Below are 24,300 nucleotides of genomic sequence, written 5' to 3'. Positions count from 1 at the left end.
GTTGTTTCAGTAACAGGGGTCTCCCCATCTTTACAGCTATTTAATAAACTGAAAATAAATGTTCATGACAAGATACCAATTTCATCCAATCATGAGAGTGAGAGAGAACTCGTACAGGATACAAGATAAAGAAGTGAAACAAAAAACATTAGCAGACTAAATTGAAACTGGAACACTGTATAATGGAATAAACATGTTCTGGGGTTCTCTCTTCCTGAAAAGGTGTTTTCTGTTTACTATAGAACCTTACTAGAGACCCTTGTTACTGAACAAACACTCAGTAGCAGTGATTATTATCACAACATAGAGATTAAACATTTTGCTTGACCAGAAAATATCACTTTATATACAACCTTAAATGAACAGTGGATTTTACAACACACTCTCATTCCCCAAACGGCCTATAGTGACTTCTTGGGACAAATGTGACCGAACGTGGAAGGAGGTTCCCTTCCAGTCATCTGGTGCCGTCCCGGGCACTAACACACTCCAGGAATGCAGAAGTGCTGTTCTCAAACCCGAGATGTAAAGGGTCCGCTAAAAAACTGCTAAAACGACAGAGACGTGCCATCTAAAGCGGACTTGAGCTACGAGAGGCACTGCCGAGCGAGTCGTCGTGGCAGGCACTGCGAAGTCTGCTTCATTTCACTCAGCCTCGTTCAAGTTAATGTCCCGATAATAGACAGAATCATAACTCATGTGCCCCCTATAGTCAACACGTGCCGTTTCAGCACCGCCTTCCAGTCACCTGTTTGCCGTCTTGGGAGTGAGAATGCGTTGGACTTGACTGTGTTAGTGTAGAAAGTAAATGTTGGAAGTAGAGTTTGCAAGGCACATCTTTGGAGTTGGACTTGTACTTTTTTGAGAATTGGTCTTGATGGCCGTCGTCTCCACACTCTGCAGAAGGTATTGATACCATGCAGAGTCTGGTCATCTAAACGGATCAGAGCGATGTTTGACGTTGTAGTTCTGGAGCTCGATTTGGTCTTTGATCTGATTGATCAGAATCTGAGACAGGAGAATCCCCACCAGCTGAAGAGAGAAGAACACATTTTTAGATTGTGAGTTTTATGAATATTGTGATTTTTATGGTTATTATTATGAGTCTTGGGCATGTACAGTAGTTCCCAATGTGGTCCATGTGAGGAGCCTATCTCCTGTTTCTGTAGCCTGAGGCAGCTTGATGTACAAGTACACCCCCCGGACATGACTCTAGTATGTCACAGGCAGAGATGGGCAGTATTTGAAATACATGTATTTGAAATACGTATTTGAAATACTTTTTTGTATTTTGTAATTTGTATTTCGCTGAGATGGAAGAAATGAGATGTATTTTGTATTTAAATACATTTTTTGACCCAGTATTTGTATTTTGTATCAAAATACATTTTCAATATATTTTGCCCATCAGAGATGGGCAGTATTTGAAATACATGTATTTGAAATACGTATTTGAAATACTTTTTTGTATTTTGTAATTTGTATTTCGATGGGGATGGAAGATGTATTTTGTATTTTGTATTTAGATACATTTTTTGACCCAGTATTTGTATTTTGTATCAAAATACATTTTCAATGTATTTTGCCCATCTCTGGTCACAGGAACCCCCAATCAAACCCTTGATGCTGAGTAACAAGCAGGCATTGGGTCCCAGACACGGGAAGTTGATAGCCATTTTGGCCTTGGGTATGACTAGACCGGGGCTTGAACCCCGACCTCCCAGTCTCAGGGTGGACACTCCCAACCACGAAGCCACTGAGCTGATGTGGGGGAAGGTATTAAGGACAGTATTATTTGACAGAACATAGTACATACCTGTGGTATGGCCAGTCCCAGAGCCACGCCTCCCAGCAGGAACAGGTTGCTGTGGATCCAGTTGACCAGCTTGTCTATGCAGCCGTTGGTGTGGATGTGGTGTCCAGCCTCCATGTACTCCATGTCCTGCGTGTCATGACCGCACATGGTGTTGATGACGTCCTGCACGCGTACACACACACACACACACACACACACACACACACACACACACACACACACACACACACACACACACGCACACACACACACACACACACACACACACACACGCACACACGCACAAACACACGCGTCCACACACGTTCATACACACGTTCAATGTAGATGAGAAAATAAACAAAACAGTCATCTAACTGCATGTACAGAATAAAACTAGAGTCGAAGAAAACAAGCAGACTGAGAATAAGGGAGATGTCTCAGCACACAGAGCTGTAACCAAAAAGGGAGTATCATGTGGAAGCTTGTTTGAAGAGGTGAGTCTTTAACAGTGTTTTGAAGATGTCACAGAGGACACAGTTCTGAGGTCCAGGGGGAACGTATTCCATAACCTAGAGGGAAATGCTTGCAAAGGCGCGGTCAACTTTGTGACAGAATCCCCCGAACTGCACTGAGCTGCCAACGGGTCAGTTCAGACCGCTGCTTGTAAACTAGGGGCGGCAGTGGCCCAGGGGTGGAGTGGCCGGTAGAGCAGCGGGATGGGAACCGTGAGGTTCCCAGTTCGATTCTGGATTCCCCCAGAGTTGGTGTCGAAGTGTCTTTGAGCAAGAATCTGAACCCCTAACTTCTCCCGATGTGCAGGTTGGTGCTTTGCATGGTTTCCTCTGCCATGGGTGTATGAATGAATGTGTGTGAGAAGGGGTGAATGTAATGCGCAATCTATGTAAAGAGCTTTGGATAAAAGCGCTATGCAAACCATTTTACCATTAAACTGACTGCGAGTCGCAACGAGTTGTGTCACAAATCCTTTCTGTGTGCACTGGACTTTAGAAGTAGCTAAATCAGGTTGGAAACCTCATGTCAAAAACTGTTACTTTTCAGGATGTAAATCTTAAAAAAAAGAAGCAAAAGTAGCAGATCTACAAGCTCACCCTCTCTGAGGAGATGAGACAACAGGAGAAAGGAACAGAGCAGCGTTCTCTGCTAGGGTTTTCGGGAGTGCAGTTGAAGTAGACGTTCTGGGACCAGTCAGTGTGGGCCACCGCACCACAGCAACCAAACTGCCACACACAAAGACATTCACGTGTTAGATGGAGACTGTTTGAAAATAGATCAATAAACTGATCGGTTAACCCATTATGACCTGGGAACAATTCTGCAAATATCTTCTAAATCCTGACTGTTTTCTTGAAAAAGCTGTTTTTCTATGTCAGCCGTTCTCAAACACTTTCATGTCACTTTTCACGATTCTTCAAAAATAGCAGACCTACAGGCTCGTAGCGCGCCACTCGGTGGCGCGCTACGAGCCTGTAGGTCATAGCTAAAGTCATGACATAATGCTAACACCAAAAGGGGTTCCCGCCCAAAATGGGGTAAGGCAAGATTATGAATTATGCATTCAGTACCAGGTGAAATTTCAAATGAATCATCATGACAACAATTAAAAAAGGTATTGCTTGACATTTTGGGAGGAGACATCACCTCTTTCTGTCCGTAATCGATGAGGTTTTGCAGATCAATGTCGTCCCTGTAATGGATGATGGCATCGTTGATGAGCACCGTCACTCTGTTCCGTGCCTGTGTGCACAATATGAGAATAAACTAAACACCCTTATCTACAGTAACTGTATGTATGCTACTGTAGAAGTTATAATGGTGTTTATGTCTAGGTCACATCAAACTAGAAATCGTTGTATAAATCACTGTTAGGCAGAAACCCATTACTGGTATGTCCATATTTTAACTATGTACTTGTTTGTGAACACCTACTTATATTACATCAAAAGCATCAAAAGTAGCAGATAGGCAAGCTCAAAACACGTCGGGAAGCAACGTGGTTTGAGATTGTAGATCTTCTACTTTTGAATTTGAATCATGAAAAGTAACAGTTTTGGACATAAGGTTTCTACCCGACAGGCGTGATATACAGCTAAAATCTATAATGATACTACACACTACACAGTCTAAATTACAGCCGCCAATCCGTTGATGACGAGTAGATGTGTTATATTATTGGCATTCTCCTAGATTTTGAAATTGTCATATCATTCCCACAGTTTCACGTTTGCCAGAGTAATCTAGTAAAGGCTCATACATAGTCTGGATTTTCGGTGGTTAGGTGACCACTGAACTACAACATGACGTCGCGATCCGCGGTGAAGAGCAAACCACCGCCACCGCTCCAGACCTTCTCTGTTTTTACTCACCACCGCTCAACGTTATTTCAGCTCCGGTGGTCACCTCACCACCGAAAATCCAGACTATGAATAGGCCTTAAGAGAGTGGCGACACTAGCGTTGACTCCCACCATTGGAACAATGGAATGCGGAAGTGCTCATTCTATCTCAATGGGATAGTTCCAGCCATAGGAGCAATGTTTGGAACTATAGCCCATAGGCACCCGCTTTGCGGCGAGATCAAAGCGTGTCGCTACTCTCCTACTCTACACTTTGCATTACAATGATCATTCAAAATAACTATAATATGTATGCAAAACAACATGAATACATTACTAGGACAGCACGTTTGGATCACGTTCATATTCAATAATTACTGTGGTCAGTATCTCACCTCTCTCAATTACTATTACTAGGTACAAAATGTATGAAATGTTTGTCAGTGACAGTGTTGCCAAGTCTGCTAATAATTACCGTATCAGTGACTTTGGGCTTGTTTTTCTGTAAAGTTGCTTGTAAATATTGGTGGTTGCAGGTTGTGTTGGGCTTGCTGTGTGATGTTTACTACTACTTTATGACTACTGCCATGTTTAAAGATGGGACACTTTGTGAGCTTGTAGATCTGCCATTTACAATTAGCCATTGCATATCGTTTTAAAGCACTCATGTAGCCTTATAGTCACTACTTTTGGGGCTCATTATCATAGATCATAGGCTTGTTATCATAGATCAGTCTAGTGAAGTGCATGGTGGCTTCATTCGAATCCTAATGCGCATCAAAGAACCGCATTCTACTCCGAGTCGCTTCGCTTCCAATCGCACTTGATTAGGATTCGGTGCAGGTGTGAATGCAATCTGCAGTAAATAAAGGAAATTAAGCAAACAATGTGGCGGGTGAGGAGCTGAACACAGTTGGAGACGGAGAATGCATATTTTACGCAGCGCAAAGATGTCCCGTTACCGTGGATAGACGTGGTGGAATGAGGAGATTGAAGCCCTGATCGAAATGAGGACGAGTACATTAATCAATTGCTTAAGGGAAACACATAAAAACACTGCAGTGTATAGACTACAGAATATTCTGTCTGTCTGTGCGTGCCGTAAACATGGAGTGCTGTCACTGTGTGGGGACTGGGGAGTAGGGACTTTCATCTCGATAAACTTGTAAACATTTTGCGTCTGTTATATCAATGCGCTCAGCGCTGTGCCTCCATGCCCAAAAGAACAGTGCGTGGCTGCGTGCGTAGAGAGAGAGAGAGAGAGAGAGAGGGAGGGGGGGGGGGGTCCAGTCCCAGACGGCACGACACATGCACGTTATGAGTATAATTTTATCACCATAGATTTCACTGTGTAGGCTAGTTTATGAATGGAACATATTGATAAAGGTCCCCCCTGCTGCGTTTCCAATTGCTGCGGATGATAGTGTGAAGGCAAACCGCAGCAAATTAAATATGCAAGAATCCCAAATTTTTCCGCCCATTCGCATCGAGTCTACCGAAGTATTAGGTGAGAATGTGACCTTATCAGAGAAGACGAAGCCCAGGACACCGGCGGTCAGCTGCATCAAGAAGATCACTGTGATGAAGATACAGAACTGAGATGAAGAAAGAGAGAAAAACATTGTCAGGTCATTCTGTTCTCAAAGCTATTTTGGCTCAGGTCATTCCTGGAAATAACCTTTTTTTACATCCACGGCACCCCTGAATTACATCGTTTACTTCATAGCAAAGGGAAAAATTTGCCAATTTAGGTTAATGTAGTGGGGGTTTTGTTTTTATAATGATGTTATGAAAATGCTTAGGGTAACCTGACCTGTGGTTAACTAAATATGTGATTGTGAGGTAATGTATTTGCTAGAAGAGATTAGCCAATAAGCCCACTATGGAAAAGGGAAAGTGGGCTTGTTAAAGTTAATCTATTTCTTTTTATCACATAAGCATTTTCATCATTACATCATTATAAAGCATTTTTCTTTAATTTTTTCCACTACACCTTCGTTATTCGGCCTTCGTCTCCTACGCTGACGAAGATCACTTGGCCGAAATACGTCAGCATTTTGTTTTACTTTATTGGTTTATTTCGATGGGACATAATACAGTATATTAATCTGTAATGTCCATATTAATGGTCATTACATATAATGCAACGTAAATACACCAGATTTTGCAAAGACGCTAGTTTACATCCGTAGTCCCCACACAAAACATAAACACAAAACAGACAGTGAAGCACATTATACTAGGAAACAAAGCATAAATAATATACATACAAGAAAAATAATGTAATTTCTTTCTATATTTTCTCCCCTGACTGACAGTAAGTAGCCCTGCCTCGCCAAGACCACCACCTCAGTAAATTGCCCATGGCATTTTCTTCTTTGTCATTCATTTAACAAGAGCACCTCGGCTACACAAACAAACATGACAGTACCTAGCCTTTTTTTTGTCACTCATGGATGAAAGCAAAATAAAGATTCATGACTGAAAAATTTTGTTAGGCTAAATCCTAGTCTGCGATTTGTGAAACAGCCCGAAAAGAGCGCCCATGGAGGAGGAGCCCACACAGAGAAGATACCTACCATCTGAAGGAGACAGATGTTCTCTCATAAGGAGCCCACACAGAGAAGATACCTACCGTCTGAAGGAGACAGATGTTCTCTCGTAAGGAGCCAACACAGCCACAGAAGGTGATGAAGAACATGAGGATACCCACCACCAGGAGGATGATGGCAGGGTCCACCGACAGACGGGCCATGGCTGCTTCTGAGACACACACACACACACACACACACACACACACACACACACACACACACAAACACACACACATTTCAATTTCTTTATTCGAGTCCACATTTATAAAATACATTATCAAGGGCACAAATATTTTCAGTTGCTTCTGATATACTACGCACTCGAAACATCATGTGTCTCAGTGCTTGAGTCCAAACAAGCCCTAAATGTACAGAATATAGGCAACACATGAACTTATTCACAGCCAACATTGGTCACTTCAGTCTGTCATATTACCAACAACGAAAGTAAATCATGGGTACAAAAAGCACCTTCTCCTCCAAATAGACCGACTGCCTATGATGGAGGAGATTGAACAGTATGTTTCAAGCCGCTTTGCCTTACACTTGGACAACCCTATAATCCTCAAGCCTCTGACCACTAGCCTGTGGACATGGCCCAGGCTGCCAAATATAAAAACAATGAGCTGACACGTATAGCCCAGTTGTACAATGGCCTGTACTAATGGTTGATATTTTACTTGTTTAGTAAGGAAAGCTTCCTCTAAACTTGAATCAAAATCACAGCCAACTTCCAATAGAAAAACCTCTCTGCTGTGAGAGTGTATTTGCAGTTATATTTGCAAACGCGGTTGGGTCATTGCATTGAAACATTTCTGTCATGCCTGGCTATATACAGGGTAAATATTACAGCCGTTTGAGTCATAGACTCTATGGTCTGATGCTGTCCATGGTGTAGACAGTGAGGGTCATGATCATTATTTCACTTGTGTGTGTAAAGTACACACACACACACACACACACACACACACACACACTTCGTAAAATAACGGCATATTTGACTCACACTACAGCGTCACACTACAGCGTCACACAAAAGCTACAAAAGTAGCAGGTAGCTCGAAGCGCATCACAAATCGTTTCCGTTTTGAGCTTGTGGATCTGCTACTTTTGCCGATTTTGAATTTGAATTCTGAAAAGTAACAGTTGCTTTCCAGGTTTTATAACCCATTAAGACCTGAGGCTGAAAATGGTTTACTTTTGAAATCCTATCCTATAATCCTAGATATGAGCAATGTATGTTTCTGATATCAGTGGTTCCAATTTTTTTATTTTATTTTTAAATCATGTCAAGGACCCAACTGGCCCAAAATTGTATCATGTATTTGGCCACGGACCTCCATCTCAAAATATGTTGTTCCAGGGACCCCACCAGAAGCAATGATTTGAGTTTAAAATGTTGGCTTTAAAATATCTTGTGTATCTGCTTTATTTGAATAGCCAAAGTATGAAATATGGATAAAGTGATTAGAAATATTGTGACGCTACACCGAATATTCATTAATACTAGTACTGAGGGCACTGTCACACTGTACAACAGTGGTTCTCAAATGTTTTCGTATCAAGGACCCCCAAATGTAATAGATGCGCTTACTGCTCAAATGTTAACAGCAGGCCTATATGAAGTTGGCTGTGGACTCATGAAAATGTTTCATGCAGTGCCAAAATCTAAATTAAGACACATATGGCGAGGAGGCCAGCCGAACAATAATAGTCAAGTCACAGGCACTGATTGTGAGGACACAGGCAACTTCGACCACACACACACACACACGTGAAATAATGATCAGATAGATATGTAATACATACGTATCAGATCTACCAAGACCTACCTGCATGTTTCATCATGCGAGCATACACGCCGATAGCCAGCATCACCATGGAGATCATCTAGAGAGGACAGGAGGAGAAGAACAGTTAGAATAGTTATCAGAACTTTGTTCTGATGAAGAGAAGATCTGTGTGGCCCAAGCATAGAATAGTTATCAGAAGAACTTTGTTCTGATCAAGACTTGTGTGGCCCAAACATAGACTTGTACTAGCCAATAGCCATCAGTGTTACCAGGTTTTGCGAGACAAACAAGCAGCCAGGTGTACGAGCCCAAAGCAATTGACCAGTTTTAGCACTTAGCACCCTATACTATAGACTTTTTTAAAATAGATCTACAAGCTCACAACACGATGAGACACACTTTAGCTTGTAGACCAGTTAGTCAGTCTTTATTTTTTCCGTCTTGGGTAACACTTCATGCTATGACTGCAGTGCTAAAATAACTGTGTTCCTACTTGTCATACCGGGGTGACATCATGTGTCATTTCCCGAGTATCTCAACGTAAAGCAGAACAATGTGTGCTAGTTCCACGCAATAGTGCCTCATTATCATGATGAGCAAATTAGAGCAAACTTTTAAGAACTTCTCAGGGGACTGACGTCAAACATGACACATCTGTCCCCCCCACCTAGCGCAAGATGGTTCTCAGAAATGAACAGTTGTGTTCCTCTTGAGAAGATTACTTATATTTTGAGAAATTCGAAAGGGTTTGAATTTTTTTTGAAGATTTGGCAACCTTATTTGAATTATATGGAAAGTTTGTCCTTACCTGTATCAGAAATGTTATAGCTATCTCAGTCTGGATCGATTGCTTCTGGAAACAATTTTCTCTGTATAGTAGATTTGTCTCTTCTTGTTTTGTTTTGTTCCACATTTTTTGTATAATATTATTATAGTTATTATGCTTTAACTGTATTGTGTTCTATGTATGTGGGTTTGTATGTGGGGAGGGGGGAGGGCTGTGGACGGGTGGTCTGTGTATTTTGTAAAAAATTGAAAATAAAAACAAAATATAAAAAAAACAAAAAACATGACACATCTGGTGTACGGTTGTTCACAATATTAGAGAATTGTTTTGTTTATTAGATACTGTAGTAATACTACTGCAGAGAGACAAGAAATAGGTGGAGAGAGGGGACAACGGGTCCAATAAGTATGCTTATATAAGTATGCGTATATGCTTATTAGAAACTTGTAGATCGGCTATTGTCGCTGCACAACATGCTTCAGAAGACATGCTTCTGAGGAATCCAAAAAGAGAATTTAAGTCCATGTGGGCTTGTCATAGGTGAACATTTTGTCTGATGCAGATTAATCGAGGGTACACGTGGTTAACGTGGTTAAAATGATTGTGATGCTGTATCAACTACTTTTGCTGAGGACCGCCTGGAACCTCTCATAGGACCCCTGCCTGGGGGGGTCCCCGGACCCCACTTTGAGAACCAATGCTCCAGAGATCTTTCTGTTCTAGTGAACCATGCACCATGTGGTACTTTCAGCTAAAAAGACTCTTTCATTCCCCTCAGCACCAAACCCAGCAGCTCATCTCCAAAGAATAAAAGACCTTAGCAGCAATACACAGCACTCCTCCCCAACGCAGTTGGATCACGTTACCGGACGCATGCTCGCCTCGCGCACGCACTCACCTGCGTGTATTACTATACTTGTGAGGACTTCGAAAAGTTAGGACGGATTGAAAAGATTAGCCGAAAAACTGCAGATCTACAAGCTCACTATATATGAGCCTATTTTTTGTGCCTATTTTAAGTGACATCATGTGACAGCAAAAGATCACACAAGTGTGATTTTGTTTTCCGTGTGACCAGGAAAATGCCCCTGCCCCTCACTTCTATTTCTCATATTCTACTATACTTGTGGGGACATTCGTTACTCACAAGTATAGTAATATGCATGCACACAGCTGCACGCACGCACACATGCACACACACAACACACAGAGAGCACCATTTAGGGAGGGATATGCCAGGCTTGTTTTGTCCCCTGTGTTAAGGGGTTGGTTTTCACACTGACAGCACGGAACAAAACCTCTTTCTTTCTACAAGTACAATCTGTGTGTCTTTATCTTTTTAATTTTGTCTTTAAACGATTCCAATGGGTTTTGATTTTTGGAGCTTATGAAGCACTTTGGTAAAAAGCCTGTAGCACTTACCTGACCATGCACTCTTATGCAAAGGTTTAAATGTAATTTAGCATATTATGTAGACAGATGCAAGGTTCATTGTTCATCTGGCATCCTATGGTTTGTATAGTTTCAATGTACAGATATTCTTTTATTCTTATAATGTTTAGACTGAGTCACTGAGAATGAGTCACCACTGACTCGATATGAGTCAGTAGTCTGATGTGAGAGTATAGGCTTCAAACATGTTGGGGTCAATTTAACCTTTGTGTTTCAACCCAGACGGTTTAAGTTGCTTGATTCTGTATTTACTTGGATATCTTCATTTTATTCGAAACGGACACGCCCCCTTCCTATACAAATCCTATACAGATACAGAGAGAGAGAGAAGTGAGAAGAATGACAGTGTTTCCAGTTCTTGTGTAAGGAGTGGACTTGTGAATGTGTAGCCTCGAGGAAACACATTCCACGCTGACAAAAGATCTACAAGTTTGTACATGAACTCTGCGCAACAGTAAAGAGGCTTGTTTTAGTGTTGCTCCCAGCTAGCGATACGTTTTGTGATGAATTACAATTTAGGCATTTAGCAGACTCTCTTAATCCAGAGCGACCTAATAAGCAAGGTAAACATATACTGTACGTGTACTTTACATCAAATGCAGAGAGACAGTGTAGTGCCTCAGTAATAAGTCAGTCTAAACATTAGAATATATTAGAAAATATATATGTTCATTGTTAATTGAAACTTAATGCCAGGTCAACAAATTAACCTGGCATCTGTCTACATAACATGCTATATAAATTACATTTTAACCTTTGCATTCACATGAAATGAAATAATGTGTAGCTATAGTTATTTGTACACAGTAAACAGTCAAAGATAAGTTAAAATTCACATGACATGTTATGCATGTTAACTTTGCTGATAATGCTGTGTGTGAGTTAAAGTGTGTGTTGTCTGTTAGGCATTATTTCAGGAATATCAGCAATATTTTACTTCCTGCTTGTTTCACCATTTTTAGACACAGCTAAAAAAAAGACAGGTTCTCAACTTCTCTAAAGTTGGCTATTTTGTTTTTCAGCTTAATTCTCAAAGTCTCTCAAAAGACTGAGTAAGCTTAGATCTGCTCTAAAATGTTTGGAATCACACTCCTGATGGAAATCTCCTTATAATTCCTGAGGTTAGGATCTGCCGTCATGTGAGTGAGTGACACAAGGAAAACACAATTATTGTGACCTTTGCATAGTTTGAAATCCTACCGCGTAGCTGTGCATTCTGCAGTTACTGTTCAACACTTTGTTTTGCAATTTGCATATTTGCTGACACCATACTGGAACCTACTCTTCTGTTGTATCGTGAGATTGTCATCATACATCATCACAAGCCAATGTTTGTATTAACACAAACCCTGGCGGAAAGCTGGGCATAGGAGCCCCTCAAACATAACACTATTGCCTATAATTACAGGCTTATCCCAACATCAAAATGAATGTTCCCCATCAGAGAAAACAATTCACATCTTCTCCTATGATCACTCCAAATTATGGTTAATTTGAGTGGTTAAAAGAATGGAATAAGAATAATACATGATATGGTTCACAAGGGGGCTTTGGGGGGAAATGCCCACCCCGATTGAACTTTGTGCCCCTCCAGTCCAGATTGGCAGGTGGTACCCTACCAATATTTTACAAATGTTAAAGTTCTTCATGATATATATATATATATATATATATACCATTGGTTCCCAACCTTTTAACTGAAGTACCACATAAAATATTTGGCTCTCCAATTAAATTACCACCATAATAACTGATGTTAGCCCTTTTTGTTCCATTCCTAAGCCAATAATGCTGCTGCTCTGACAAAACTCTGAAATACTAGTTGTGCTGATTATTAGATAAATATGATTAATCCGTTCTCAAATCTTCTATTAAGGCTATAGCCTATAGGTATGCTGTCATGCTCATTTGGTCATATGGGCGGCGGTGGCTCAGGGGTAGAGTGCCTGGATGGTAACCGTAAGGTTGCCAGTTCGAACCCGGGCTCCCCCAGAGTTACTGTCGAAGTGTCCTTGAGCAAGACACTGAACACTGAACAAGTACCACAGTGGTACTATAGTGATAGTAGCCTACCAGTGGTTGGGAAAAAGTTTAGGTTTAGGTTAAATGAGTAGACTAGAATAGTCCACCCCCAATAAATGATTAGCCCCTCTCGGAACCCTCCATAAAGCTTTTCTGAAATTTTGATGAGTTGGGTTCTGCTTGGAGGGCTAATAAATGATTAACCTGTAGCTACAAGCAATGTCAAATATAACAGCTCTCTGCTCAACAGCTTCTGAGCTTCACACACTTTTACACATCATATCAAATACATTTTGAGCATTATTCTCTAATGCTCCATCTGCTTGTAATGAACTCCAGAATCAGTGCGACACTTAATTGCTTCTTTGGGTCAATTCAGGGCAATGGTTGGTCCAACACTCGTAATTTGTTCGCAAGATTGTACGATTTGTATTAAACTTTATTAAACTTTTTGAGTTTATCTGATTCAGCTTTTTTTTTTTTCTAGTAGGGCTATAGGCTATTATATTTAGCCGTTTCTTGATGACATGTGCTAATTTCCTATATGAAAGAAAGTATTGCGTTCGCTCTGTATTGTTATTTACCAGACTACATTGAAAATGAACGGCCTGCCCCTCTCAACTGTAAAAACTGAATCCAAAATAAAATAAAGGTTACGCTGATGATGACGATAAATACATTCGCTCAAACACTCACCCAAAAGATCAGGTTGAAAACAAACAGCAGGTACTTGACAACCGGACTGACAAACGTGTAGTCCTCGTCATACTTAGCACCAGGTGCGCCTCTCCTCCTGCCCATGGCGGCGTCAGATTTATTATGTGCCAATAAATTATTATTAAAGCTCGTTTCAAAGCATTTTGTCGAGGACCATGTCCATATAGTAGTAGGTTTACGTGCCTAAAGTGCGTGATGTATGTTTTAAAAAAGAAAGTGGAGCCACTGCCTGCCCAGTGTGCCCACACGTATTTCCTGCTTAAACGCCCCATTCACTACTTCTTCGTACGACGGTGTCGCTCGACGAAAAATAGTCCGATCTACAAGCCCACAACCCGTCGCTTATTTTCGGGCGCGACCCCGTCGTACGACGAAGAATACGCCAGACTTTGTTTCTGATGTCAAGAAGTGAAACGTGCTAAAGTGCTTCAATCACAACCTGTGGGTCGGGGACGGTCCCCACGTTATTTATTTTATTTTGAGGGGGAGATGATAAATTGAAAATAATAATCAAATTAAATAAATGTAATTGAAAAAAGACTATTACAGCAAAAGTGGGCTAATCAACAAACTGACTAATAGGCTTTTTGATTGATTGATTGAAGTATTTAACAGATTGGAGAATTACAGTAGGCCTACATTTCAAGCACAGCTCAATACAAAACTGTTAACTGTGGACGACACCAGCATTACACTATTGTTTACAATAGGGTCCACCATGTTCAATTCATCATAACATTTACAACTAGAAAATTCGCAATTTAAAAAAATTGCAGAGTGTGGTTGCCGCAGTGGCTTACATATGCCCCTCCCACAAATATTGCCAGCCAATTACAATTTCAAGTCACGCCTTAGATCATGCGTAAGTAATTCAGAGGGGATTTAACCCCCGAAATTAATGTTTTTGCGACAAACGGTTACATTTCTCGCATTTGCGGCGCCCCCTATGGATGAAAATGGAATTGCTTTTAGAACTTGGTTGATTGAACCACCCCGGACATGTGATTAAAGATTTGGGATGGATTGGACATTCCGTTCGTGATTTATGGCATTTTTGTGATATAGGCCCCTCCTACTAACTTCGGAAGACGATTACGGCCGAACGATACGCACTACCAAAATTCTGCATTTGGTGTTTTAATCGGATATGTCCAGAGATCATGTGTGCCGATTTCTGTGAGATTTGGACAAAATATGTAGGAGGAAAAGCAAAAAGTTTGTTTTGGACAAAATTCAAAATGGCGGAAAATCTATCATGGCGGAAATGGGCGTGGCCTATATGGGGAGATGCGTCATGACCCAAGGAATCCAGGGAAAAGATAATTTTGATTTTACGACCTACGGTTCAAGAGTTATAAGCCAAAAGGTAAAGTGGGCTGTTATAGCGCCACCATGAGGCCGACCTATAAAATTATAATTTTAATTAATTTTAGTGATAATTATGAAATATCCCTAAAAGTTTTGTAACTATAGTGATTATAGTCTCCGAGGAAAAAATACTTGAATGTGATTTTTTGCCTTTTCCCATTCATGTCAATGGGGAAATTTAATTCACTAATAAATTCATATCAATTAAACTATACAACATTTCTCTTAACAAAATACAAGCACACGATTCCCGTATGCGTACAGCGTACAGTGTGGGAGGTATAAAGCGACAAAAAAAAGACTACTCCCGTGAAATAATAATAATAAAGTGTTACAATTACTAGAGTCTGGTTGCCCATTCGGGCAACCACACTAATAACAGCAGGAAGGCATGGGCCACAATCCACCATCTTGGCAAAGACCACACCACCAATAATTCACAACGGTCACAGCAAACTCTATTGCATCACAACTGGTGTAGTTATTGGATGGAGCCCGCACACCACCAAAAAAAGAAAAACAACATACTATAGTATGCCCTCCGTGACCATGGACTTTAGCCTTTCGCTTTTCTGCGATTTAACCTTTTTTCAAATCCTCAACAATGATGAAGAATCGTGCACTATAGCGTGCCACTTAATGACCTTGACCAATATCAATGACCTTGAGCAGTATAAATTACCTTCAATAAGACTAGTAAATTACCTTGACCAGTATAAATGACCTTGACAAGTACAAATGACCTTGACCAGTATAAATGACCTTCACCAGTAGAAATGACCGTGACCAGTATATGACTGTGACCAGTATACATGACCTTCATGAGACTAGTAAATGACCGTGACCAGTATAAATGACCTTTATAAGACTAGTAAATGATCTTCACCAGTATAAATGACCTTGACCAGTATGCGGTCCGTGACCATGGACTATAGCCTTTTGCTTTTCCTTGATTTTCACCTTTAAAAAATCCTCAACAATGATGAAGAATCGCGCACTATAGCGCGCCGCTCAATGACCTGAGACCATGGACCAATGAATGAAATACAACACATTGAGCAGGGCACTGCAGGGAGTTGAACCCCGTTCCGGTAAACCAGAAGTCCGACACCAGTGCCTTAGTTTTTGTGTTGTTGTTAATTTAAAGGTCCAGGTGTGCATACGCATGTGCGCCTGTGCGTGTGTAGGTGCATGTGTGCATGTGTGTGTGCACGCTTCAATGACCACTGTTGGACCCCATGGGGATCAAGGACCTCAGGGAGCCACCCATAATTCACAACGGTCACAGCGAACTCTGTTGCATCACAACTGGTGGCCAACAGTCGTAACCAACACCGCCGCCGACCCACAGGAGAATACCATCGCACAGTGGTATCAGACCAACCACAATCAGCCAGCCCTCAAACCAAACCCTTCGACCTAGAAGAACTCGAAACTGCAATGGGAAAGTTGAAACCCGGAAAAGCAGCAGGGATTGATGACATACTGGCAGAAATTATACAGCACCTGGAACCTAACGCAAAGACCTGGCTCGTGGGGATGCTGAACACATGCATGGCACAGAAAACCATCCCTTCTGTCTGGAGAAAGGCCAAAATGGTTGCAATCCCCAAACCTGGCAAAGACCCATCATCCTCAAAGAGCTACCGACCCATTTCCCTCCTCTGCATCACCTACAAGAGAGGCTGCTACTCCAACGCCTCATACCACTCATAGACACCAAGCTGACTAAAGACCAAGCTGGTTTCCGTCCCGTCCTGTGCTGGACAGAGCTCAACCTCACCCAACACATTGAGGATGGGTTTGAGGGAAAACAAATAACTGGAGCAGCAACTGGAGGGCGAAGCAAGCACGCAGGCAGCTTGTGCCTGCCTGCGTGCCTGCCTGCCTTCCTGCCTGCCTTCCTCATGTGGAAGCTGCATAGTTGACTTTGTGTGTGTCTTTCTTTTTCTGTCTGTCTTTCTTAGGATGAAGATCAAGGTAGACGCCGTTGGAAGGCTCAACACAAGCCGATGCCCCTAGAGATCCATCCCAAAGCTTCCCTCAGGGAGCCCAGCAAGCCAGCTAGCCAGCAAGCCCGCCCAGTCAGCCAACGCAGCCAGCAAGCTCTGCCAGTCAGCCAGTGTAGAAAGTCAGGCTGACAAGCCAGAGCATATCAGCCCTTGCAGTCCGCCATTGCAGCCATACCAGCCTTGCTCAGTCAGCTCAGCCAGGCCTCTCTCGAGGCCTGGCTCTCTGTCTGCCTGGCCCGGTCTGCCCTGCCCTGCCTTGCAGCAACAGAACCAGCCTTGCTAGCAAGCCAGCCAGCTCAGAATACGAGCTCAGCAAGCCAACGCAGCTGGCAAGCACGCAGTTAGTCTAAACCAGTTTCAGACAGGCAGGCCAAGGCAGACAGACAGGAAGACCGAGGCGCCTAGGCAGGCAGACAGGCCAGGAAGGCAACAAAGTGCAGGCAGGGGGACTATCCGGCCTAAGGCTGCGCTGCAAGGGTTGGAGCCTGGCCAGCTCCTGCTGGTCTTGGCTGAGTGGCTGTGGCTGCACAGTAAGGCTGCGGTAACCTAGTCTGGGCTTGCTGCTGCACTGGCTTGCTCAGCTCGCATTCTGAGCTGGCTGGCTTGCCAGAAAGGCTGGTTCTGTTGCTGCAAGGCAGGGCAGGGCAGACCGGGCCAGGCAGACAGAGAGCCAGGCCTCGAGAGAGGCCTGGCTGAGCTGACTGAGCAAGGCTGGTATGGCTGCAGTGGCTGACTGCAAGGGCTGATATGCTCTGGCTTGGCAGCCTGACTTTCTACACTGGCTGACTGGCGGAGCTGACTGGCTGCGTTCGCTGACTGGGCAGGCTTGTTGGCTAGCTGGCTTGCTGAACTCCCTGAGGGAAGCTTTGGGATGTATCTCTAGGGGCATCGGCTTGTGTTGAGCCTTCCAACGGCGTCTACCTTGATCTCCGTCCTAAGAAAGAAAGACAGAAAAAGAAAGACACACACAAACCCAACTATGCAGCTTGCACCTGAGGAACCGAGACGCGAAAAACCGCCACCGACCCACAGGAGAATACCATCGCACAGTGGTATCAGACCAACCAACCTCAATCAGCCAGCCCTCAAACCAAACCCTTCGACCTAGAAGAACTCGAAACTGCAATGGGAAAGTTGAAACCCGGAAAAGCAGCAGGGATTGATGACATACTGGCAGAAATGATACAGCACCTGGGACCTAACGCAAAGACCTGGCTCGTGGGGATACTGAATACATGCATGGCACAGAAAACCATCCCTTCTGTCTGGAGAAAGGCCAAAGTGGTTGCAATCCCCAAACCTGGCAAAGACCCATCATCCCCAAAGAGCTACCGACCCATTTCCCTCCTCTGCATCACCTACAAGAGAGGCTGCTACTCCTGTTTACATTCGAGGGTTGCCGGTCCTCTCGAACGGAACAGTTTAACGTCATGCCCAGGACGAAAAGATATAGAGAACACCAACATGACAAATAACAGCAGGAAGGCATGAGCCACAATCCACCGTCTTGGCAAAGACCACACCACCCATAATTCACAACGGTCACAGCAAACTCTGTTGCATCACAACTGGTGTAGGTATTGGATGGAGCCCGCACATCACAGGTGTAAAAAAAACGTTCTGTATTGAAATACTGACAACGTTTCGATCTATTTGATCTTCATCAGGTCATGTGTACACAAAACATACACTTTTATACTAAGGGAGTGCCCCCATCAACCAATCAAAACACCACATTTTGGTGCCCCTCCCACCACTGCAGGTGTGACACGTCAACCCTGAGTGAGTATGTGGGGACCCAGACATATTGATGTAAATATAGTCTGTTCAGAAATGTTAGTGCCTCTCATAGAGCTTGTAGGTGATGCAGAGGAAGGAAATGGGTCGGTAGCTCTTCGGGGATAATGGGTCTTTGCCAGGTTTAGGGATTGCAACCACTTTGGCCTTTCTCCAGACAGAAGGGATGGTTTTCTGTGCCATGCACGTGTTCAGCATCCCCACAAGCCAGGTCTTTGCGCTAGGTCCCAGGTGCTGTATCATTTCTTCCAGCATGTCATAAATCCCTGCTGCTTTTCCGGGTTTCAACTTTCCCATTGCAGTTTCAAGTTCTTCTAGGTCGAAGGGTTTGGTTTGAGGACTGGCTGATTGTGGTTGGTCTGATACCACTGTACGATGGTATTCTATGTGGGTCGGTGGCGGTGTTGGTTACGACTGTTGGCCACCAGTTGTGACCAACACCGCCACCGACCCACAGGAGAATACCATCACACAGTGGTATCAGACCAACCTCAATCAGCCAGCCCTCAAACCAAACCCTTCGACCTAGAAGAACTCGAAACTGCAATGGGAAAGTTGAAACCCGGAAAAGCAGCAGGGATTGATGACATACTGGCAGAAATGATACAGCACCTGGGACCTAACGCAAAGACCTGGCTCGTGGGGATACTGAATAAATGCATGGCACAGAAAACCATCCCTTCTGTCTGGAGAAAGGCCAAAGTGGTTGCAATCCCCAAACCTGGCAAAGACCCATCACCCCCAAAGAGCTACCGACCCATTTCCCTCCTCTGCATCACCTACAAGAGAGGCTGCTACTCCAACGCCTCATACCACTCATAGACACCAAGCTGACTAAAGACCAAGCTGGTTTCCGTCCCGTCCTGTGCTGGACAGAGCTCAACCTCACCCAACACATTGAGGATGGGTTTGAGGGAAAACAAATAACTGGAGCAGCATTCAGAGATCTCTCTGCTGCCTACGACACTGTCCAACACCGCACAATGGTCAGGAAAAGCCTCCTCAACAACAGGCGCTTCTATGTCCAGTTAAATGACCAGAGGAGTAAATGGAAAGCCCAAAAGAACGGCCTACCACAAGGTAGCCTGCTCGCCCCCTCCTTTTCAATATCTACACAAACGTCCAGCCACTACCCAAAGTAGTAGTACTGGAATGAAATGATAGAACACCTCACACACACATAGTTTCCTTTCGTGGCTGTTTACATTCGAGGGTCGCCGGTCCTCTCGAACGGAACAGTTTAACGTCATGCCCAGGACGAAAAGATATAGAGAACACCAACATGACAAATAACAGCAGGAAGGCATGGGCCACAATCCACCGTCTTGGCAAAGACCACACCACCCATAATTCACAACGGTCACAGCAAACTCTATTGCATCACAACTGGTGTAGTTATTGGATGGAGCCCGCACACCACCAAAAAAAAGAAAAACAACATACTATAGTATGCCCTCCGTGACCATGGACTTTAGCCTTTCGCTTTTCTGCAATTTAACCTTTTTTCAAATCCTCAACAATGATGAAGAATCGCGCACTATAGCGTGCCACTTAATGACCTTGACCAATATCAATGACCTTGAGCAGTATAAATTACCTTCAATAAGACTAGTAAATGACCTTGACCAGTATAAATGACCTTGACAAGTACAAATGACCTTGACCAGTATAAATGACCTTCACCAGTAGAAATGACCGTGACCAGTATATGACTGTGACCAGTATAAATTACCTTCATGAGACTAGTAATTGACCTTGACCAGTATAAATGACCTTTAGAAGACTAGTAAATGATCTTCACCAGTATAAATGACCTTTAGAAGACTAGTAAATGATCTTCACCAGTATAAATGACCTTGACCAGTATGCGGTCCGTGACCATGGACTATAGCCTTTTGCTTTTCCTTGATTTTCACCTTTAAAAAATCCTCAACAATGATGAAGAATCGCACACTATAGCGCGCCGCTCAATGACCTGAGACCATGGACCAATGAATGAAATACAACACATTGAGCAGGGCACTGCAGGGAGTTGAACCCCGTTCCGGTAAACCAGAAGTCCGACACCAGTGCCTTAGTTTTTGTGTTGTTGTTCATTTAAAGGTCCAGGTGTGCATACGCATGTGCCCCTGTGTGTGTAGGTGCATGTGTGCATGTGTGTGCACGCTTCAATGACCACTGTTGGACCCAATGGCGATCAAGGACCTCAGGGAGCCACCCATAATTCACAACAGTCACAGCGAACTCTGTTGCATCACAACTGGTGGCCAACAGTCGTAACCAACACCGCCACGACCCACAGGAGAATACCATCGCACAGTGGTATCAGACCAACCACAATCAGCCAGCCCTCAAACCAAACCCTTCGACCTAGAAGAACTCAAAACTGCAATGGGAAAGTTGAAACCCGGAAAAGCAGCAGGGATTGATGACATACTGGCAGAAATTATACAGCACCTGGAACCTAACGCAAAGACCTGGCTCGTGGGGATGCTGAACACATGCATGGCACAGAAAACCATCCCTTCTGTCTGGAGAAAAGCCAAAGTGGTTGCAATCCCCAAACCTGGCAAAGACCCATCATCCTCAAAGAGCTACCGACCCATTTCCCTCCTCTGCATCACCTACAAGAGAGGCTGCTACTCCAACGCCTCATACCACTCATAGACACCAAGCTGACTAAAGACCAAGCTGGTTTCCGTCCCGTCCTGTGCTGGACAGAGCTCAACCTCACCCAACACATTGAGGATGGGTTTGAGGGGAAACAAATAACTGGAGCAGCAACTGGAGGGCGAAGCAAGCACGCAGGCAGCTTGTGCCTGCCTGCGTGCCTGCCTGCCTTCCTCATGTGGAAGCTGCATAGTTGAGTTTGTGTGTGTGTTTCTTTTTCTGTCTTTCTTTCTTAGGACGAAGATCAAGGTACACGCCGTTGGAAGGCTCAACACAAGCCGATGCCCCTAGAGATCCATCCCAAAGCTTCCCTCAGGGAGTCCAGCAAGCCAGCTAGCCAGCAAGCCCCCCCAGTCAGCCAACGCAGCCAGCCAGCTCCGCCAGTCAGCCAGTGTAGAAAGTCAGGCTGCCAAGCCAGCGCACATCAGCCCTTGCAGTCAACCATTGTAGCCATACCAGCCTTGCTCAGTCAGCTCAGCCAGGCCTCTCTCGAGGCCTGGCTCTCTGTCTGCCTGGCCCGGTCTGGCCCGCCCTGCCTTGCAGCAACAGAACCAGCCTTGCTGGCAAGCCAGCCAGCTCAGAATACGAGCTCAGCAAGCCAGCGCAGCTGGCAAGCACGCAGTTAGTCTAAACCAGTTTCAGACTGGCAGGCCAAGGCAGACAGACAGGAAGACCGAGGCGCCTAGGCAGGCAGACAGGCCAGGAAGGCAACAAAGTGCAGGCAGGGGGACTGTCCGGCCTAAGGCTGCGCTGCAAGGGTTGGAGCCTGGCCAGCTCCTGCTGGTCTAGACTGAGTGGCTGTGGCTGCACAGTAAGGCTGCGGTAACCTAGTCTGGGCTTGCTGCTGCACTGGCTTGCTCAGCTCGCATTCTGAGCTGGCTGGCTTGCCAGAAAGGCTGGTTCTGTTGCTGCAAGGCAGGGCAGGGCAGACCGGGCCAGGCAGACAGAGAGCCAGGCCTCGAGAGAGGCCTGGCTGAGCTGACTGAGCAAGGCTGGTATGGCTGCAGTGGCTGACTGCAAGGGCTGATATGCTCTGGCTTGGCAGCCTGACTTTCTACACTGGCTGACTGGCGGAGCTGACTGGCTGCGTTGGCTGACTGGGCAGGCTTGCTGGCTAGCTGGCTTGCTGTGCTCCCTGAGGGAAGCTTTGGGATGGATCTCTAGGGGCATCGGCTAGTGTTGAGCCTTCCTATGGCGTCTACCTTGATCTCCGTCCTAAGAAAGAAAGACAGAAAAAGAAAGACACACAAACCCAACTATGCAGCTTCCACCTGAGGAACCGAGACGCAAGAAAAGAACTGAGCGTCACTTGGGATGGTCACAAACTCTCCAACCATACCCACCCCATGTATCTTGGAGTTACACTGGACAGGACACTCTTCTTCAAAAAAACACCTGGAGAACACAAAAGCCACGGTCAACACCCACAATAACATCCTGTGAAAACTAGTGAACTCCCAAGTGGGGCGCAGACCCACAAACAATCCGTGCAACTGCCATGGCCCTGTCTTTCTCTACAGCAGAGTATTCCTGCTCAAGCTGGAGCCGATCACGTCACACCAAATTGGTCGACACAGCCCTAAATGACACCTGTCGCATCATCACGGGATGGGTCAAGAAAACACCTGTCCCGTCCGTGCCTTTATGCGCTAGCCGGCACCTCCCCCCGCACATCAGACGACTGTGTAACGCTCAAGATGAATGGAAAACACAGGAGATAGACAGTGAAGTCTGGAATTAAATGATAGAGAACACCTCACACACACAGTTTCCTTTCGTGGCTGTTTACATTCGAGGGTCGCCGGTCCTCTCAAACGGAACAGTTTAACGTCATGCCCAGGACGAAAAGATATAGAGAACACCATAATGACAAATGACAAATAACAGCAGGAAGGCATGGGCCACAATCCACCGTCTTGGCAAAGACCACACCACCCATAATTCACAACGGTCACAGCAAATTCTGTTGCATCACAACTAGTGTAGGTATTGGATGGAGCCCGCACACCACAGGTATAAGAAAGACGTGATGCAGAGGAGGGAAATGGGTCGGTAGCTCTTCGGGGATAATGGGTCTTTGCCAGGTTTAGGGATTGCAACCACTTTGGCCTTTTCCAGACAGAAGGGGTGGTTTTCTGTGCTGTGCATGTGTTCAGCATCCCCACAAGCCAGGGCCTTGAGTTAGGTCCCAGGTGCTGTATCATTTCTGCCAGTAGGTCATCAATCCCTGCTGCTTTTCCGGGTTTCAACTTTCCCATTGCAGTTTCAAGTTCTTCTAGGTCGAAGGGTTTGGTTTGAGTGATGGCTGATTATGGTTGGTCTGATACCACTGTGCGATGGTATTCTATGTGGGTCGGTGGCGGTGTTGGTTACAACTGTTGGCCACCAGTTGTGACCAAGACCGCCACCAACCCACAGGAGAATACCATCGCACAGTGGTATCAGACCAACCACAATCAGCCAGCCTTCAAACCAAACCCTTCGACCTAGAAGAACGTGAAACTGCAATGGGAAAGTTGAAACCCGGAAAAGCAGCAGGGATTGATGACCTACTAGCAGAAATGATACAGCACCTGGGACCTAACGGAAAGACCTGGCTTGTGGGGATGCTGAACACATGCATAGCACAGAAAACCATCCCTTCTGTCTGGAAAAAGGCCAAAGTGGTTGCAATCCCTAAACCTGGCAAAGACCCATTATCCCCAAAGAGCTACCGACCCATTTCCCTCCTCTGCATCACCTACAAGCCTATCCCGTCACACCAAATTGGTCGACACAGCCCTAAATGACACCTGTGGCATCATCATAGGATGCATCAAGACAACACCTGACCCTGTCCCAACACCTGTTTACATTCGAGGGTCGCCGGTCCTCTCGAACGGAACAGTTTAACGTCATGCCCAGGACGAAAAGATATAGAGAACACCAACATGACAA

The 24,300-nt window shown here is 44.5% G+C and overlaps 1 protein-coding gene across 1 annotated transcript; it reads right to left on the bottom strand.

The window, feature by feature from the left end:
• Position 1: 1 nt before the first annotated feature.
• Positions 2 to 13,742, bottom strand: tspan33a (tetraspanin 33a). The gene is made up of 8 exons (XM_083757741.1): positions 13,496 to 13,742; positions 8,578 to 8,635; positions 6,787 to 6,914; positions 5,672 to 5,746; positions 3,458 to 3,553; positions 2,908 to 3,036; positions 1,817 to 1,978; positions 2 to 1,032 (listed from the first exon to the last, which is right to left on the bottom strand). The coding sequence occupies exons 1-8, from the start codon at positions 13,598 to 13,600 to the stop codon at positions 931 to 933; spliced, it is 855 nt and encodes a 284-aa protein (XP_083613867.1). The 5' UTR covers positions 13,601 to 13,742; the 3' UTR covers positions 2 to 930.
• Positions 13,743 to 24,300: the final 10,558 nt, after the last annotated feature.

This window comes from Protomyctophum parallelum, assembly GCF_964188405.1.
Source record: "Protomyctophum parallelum genome assembly, chromosome: 22".
Classification (NCBI taxonomy): domain Eukaryota; kingdom Metazoa; phylum Chordata; class Actinopteri; order Myctophiformes; family Myctophidae; genus Protomyctophum; species Protomyctophum parallelum.
This window is presented reverse-complemented; position numbering and strand designations above follow the sequence as displayed.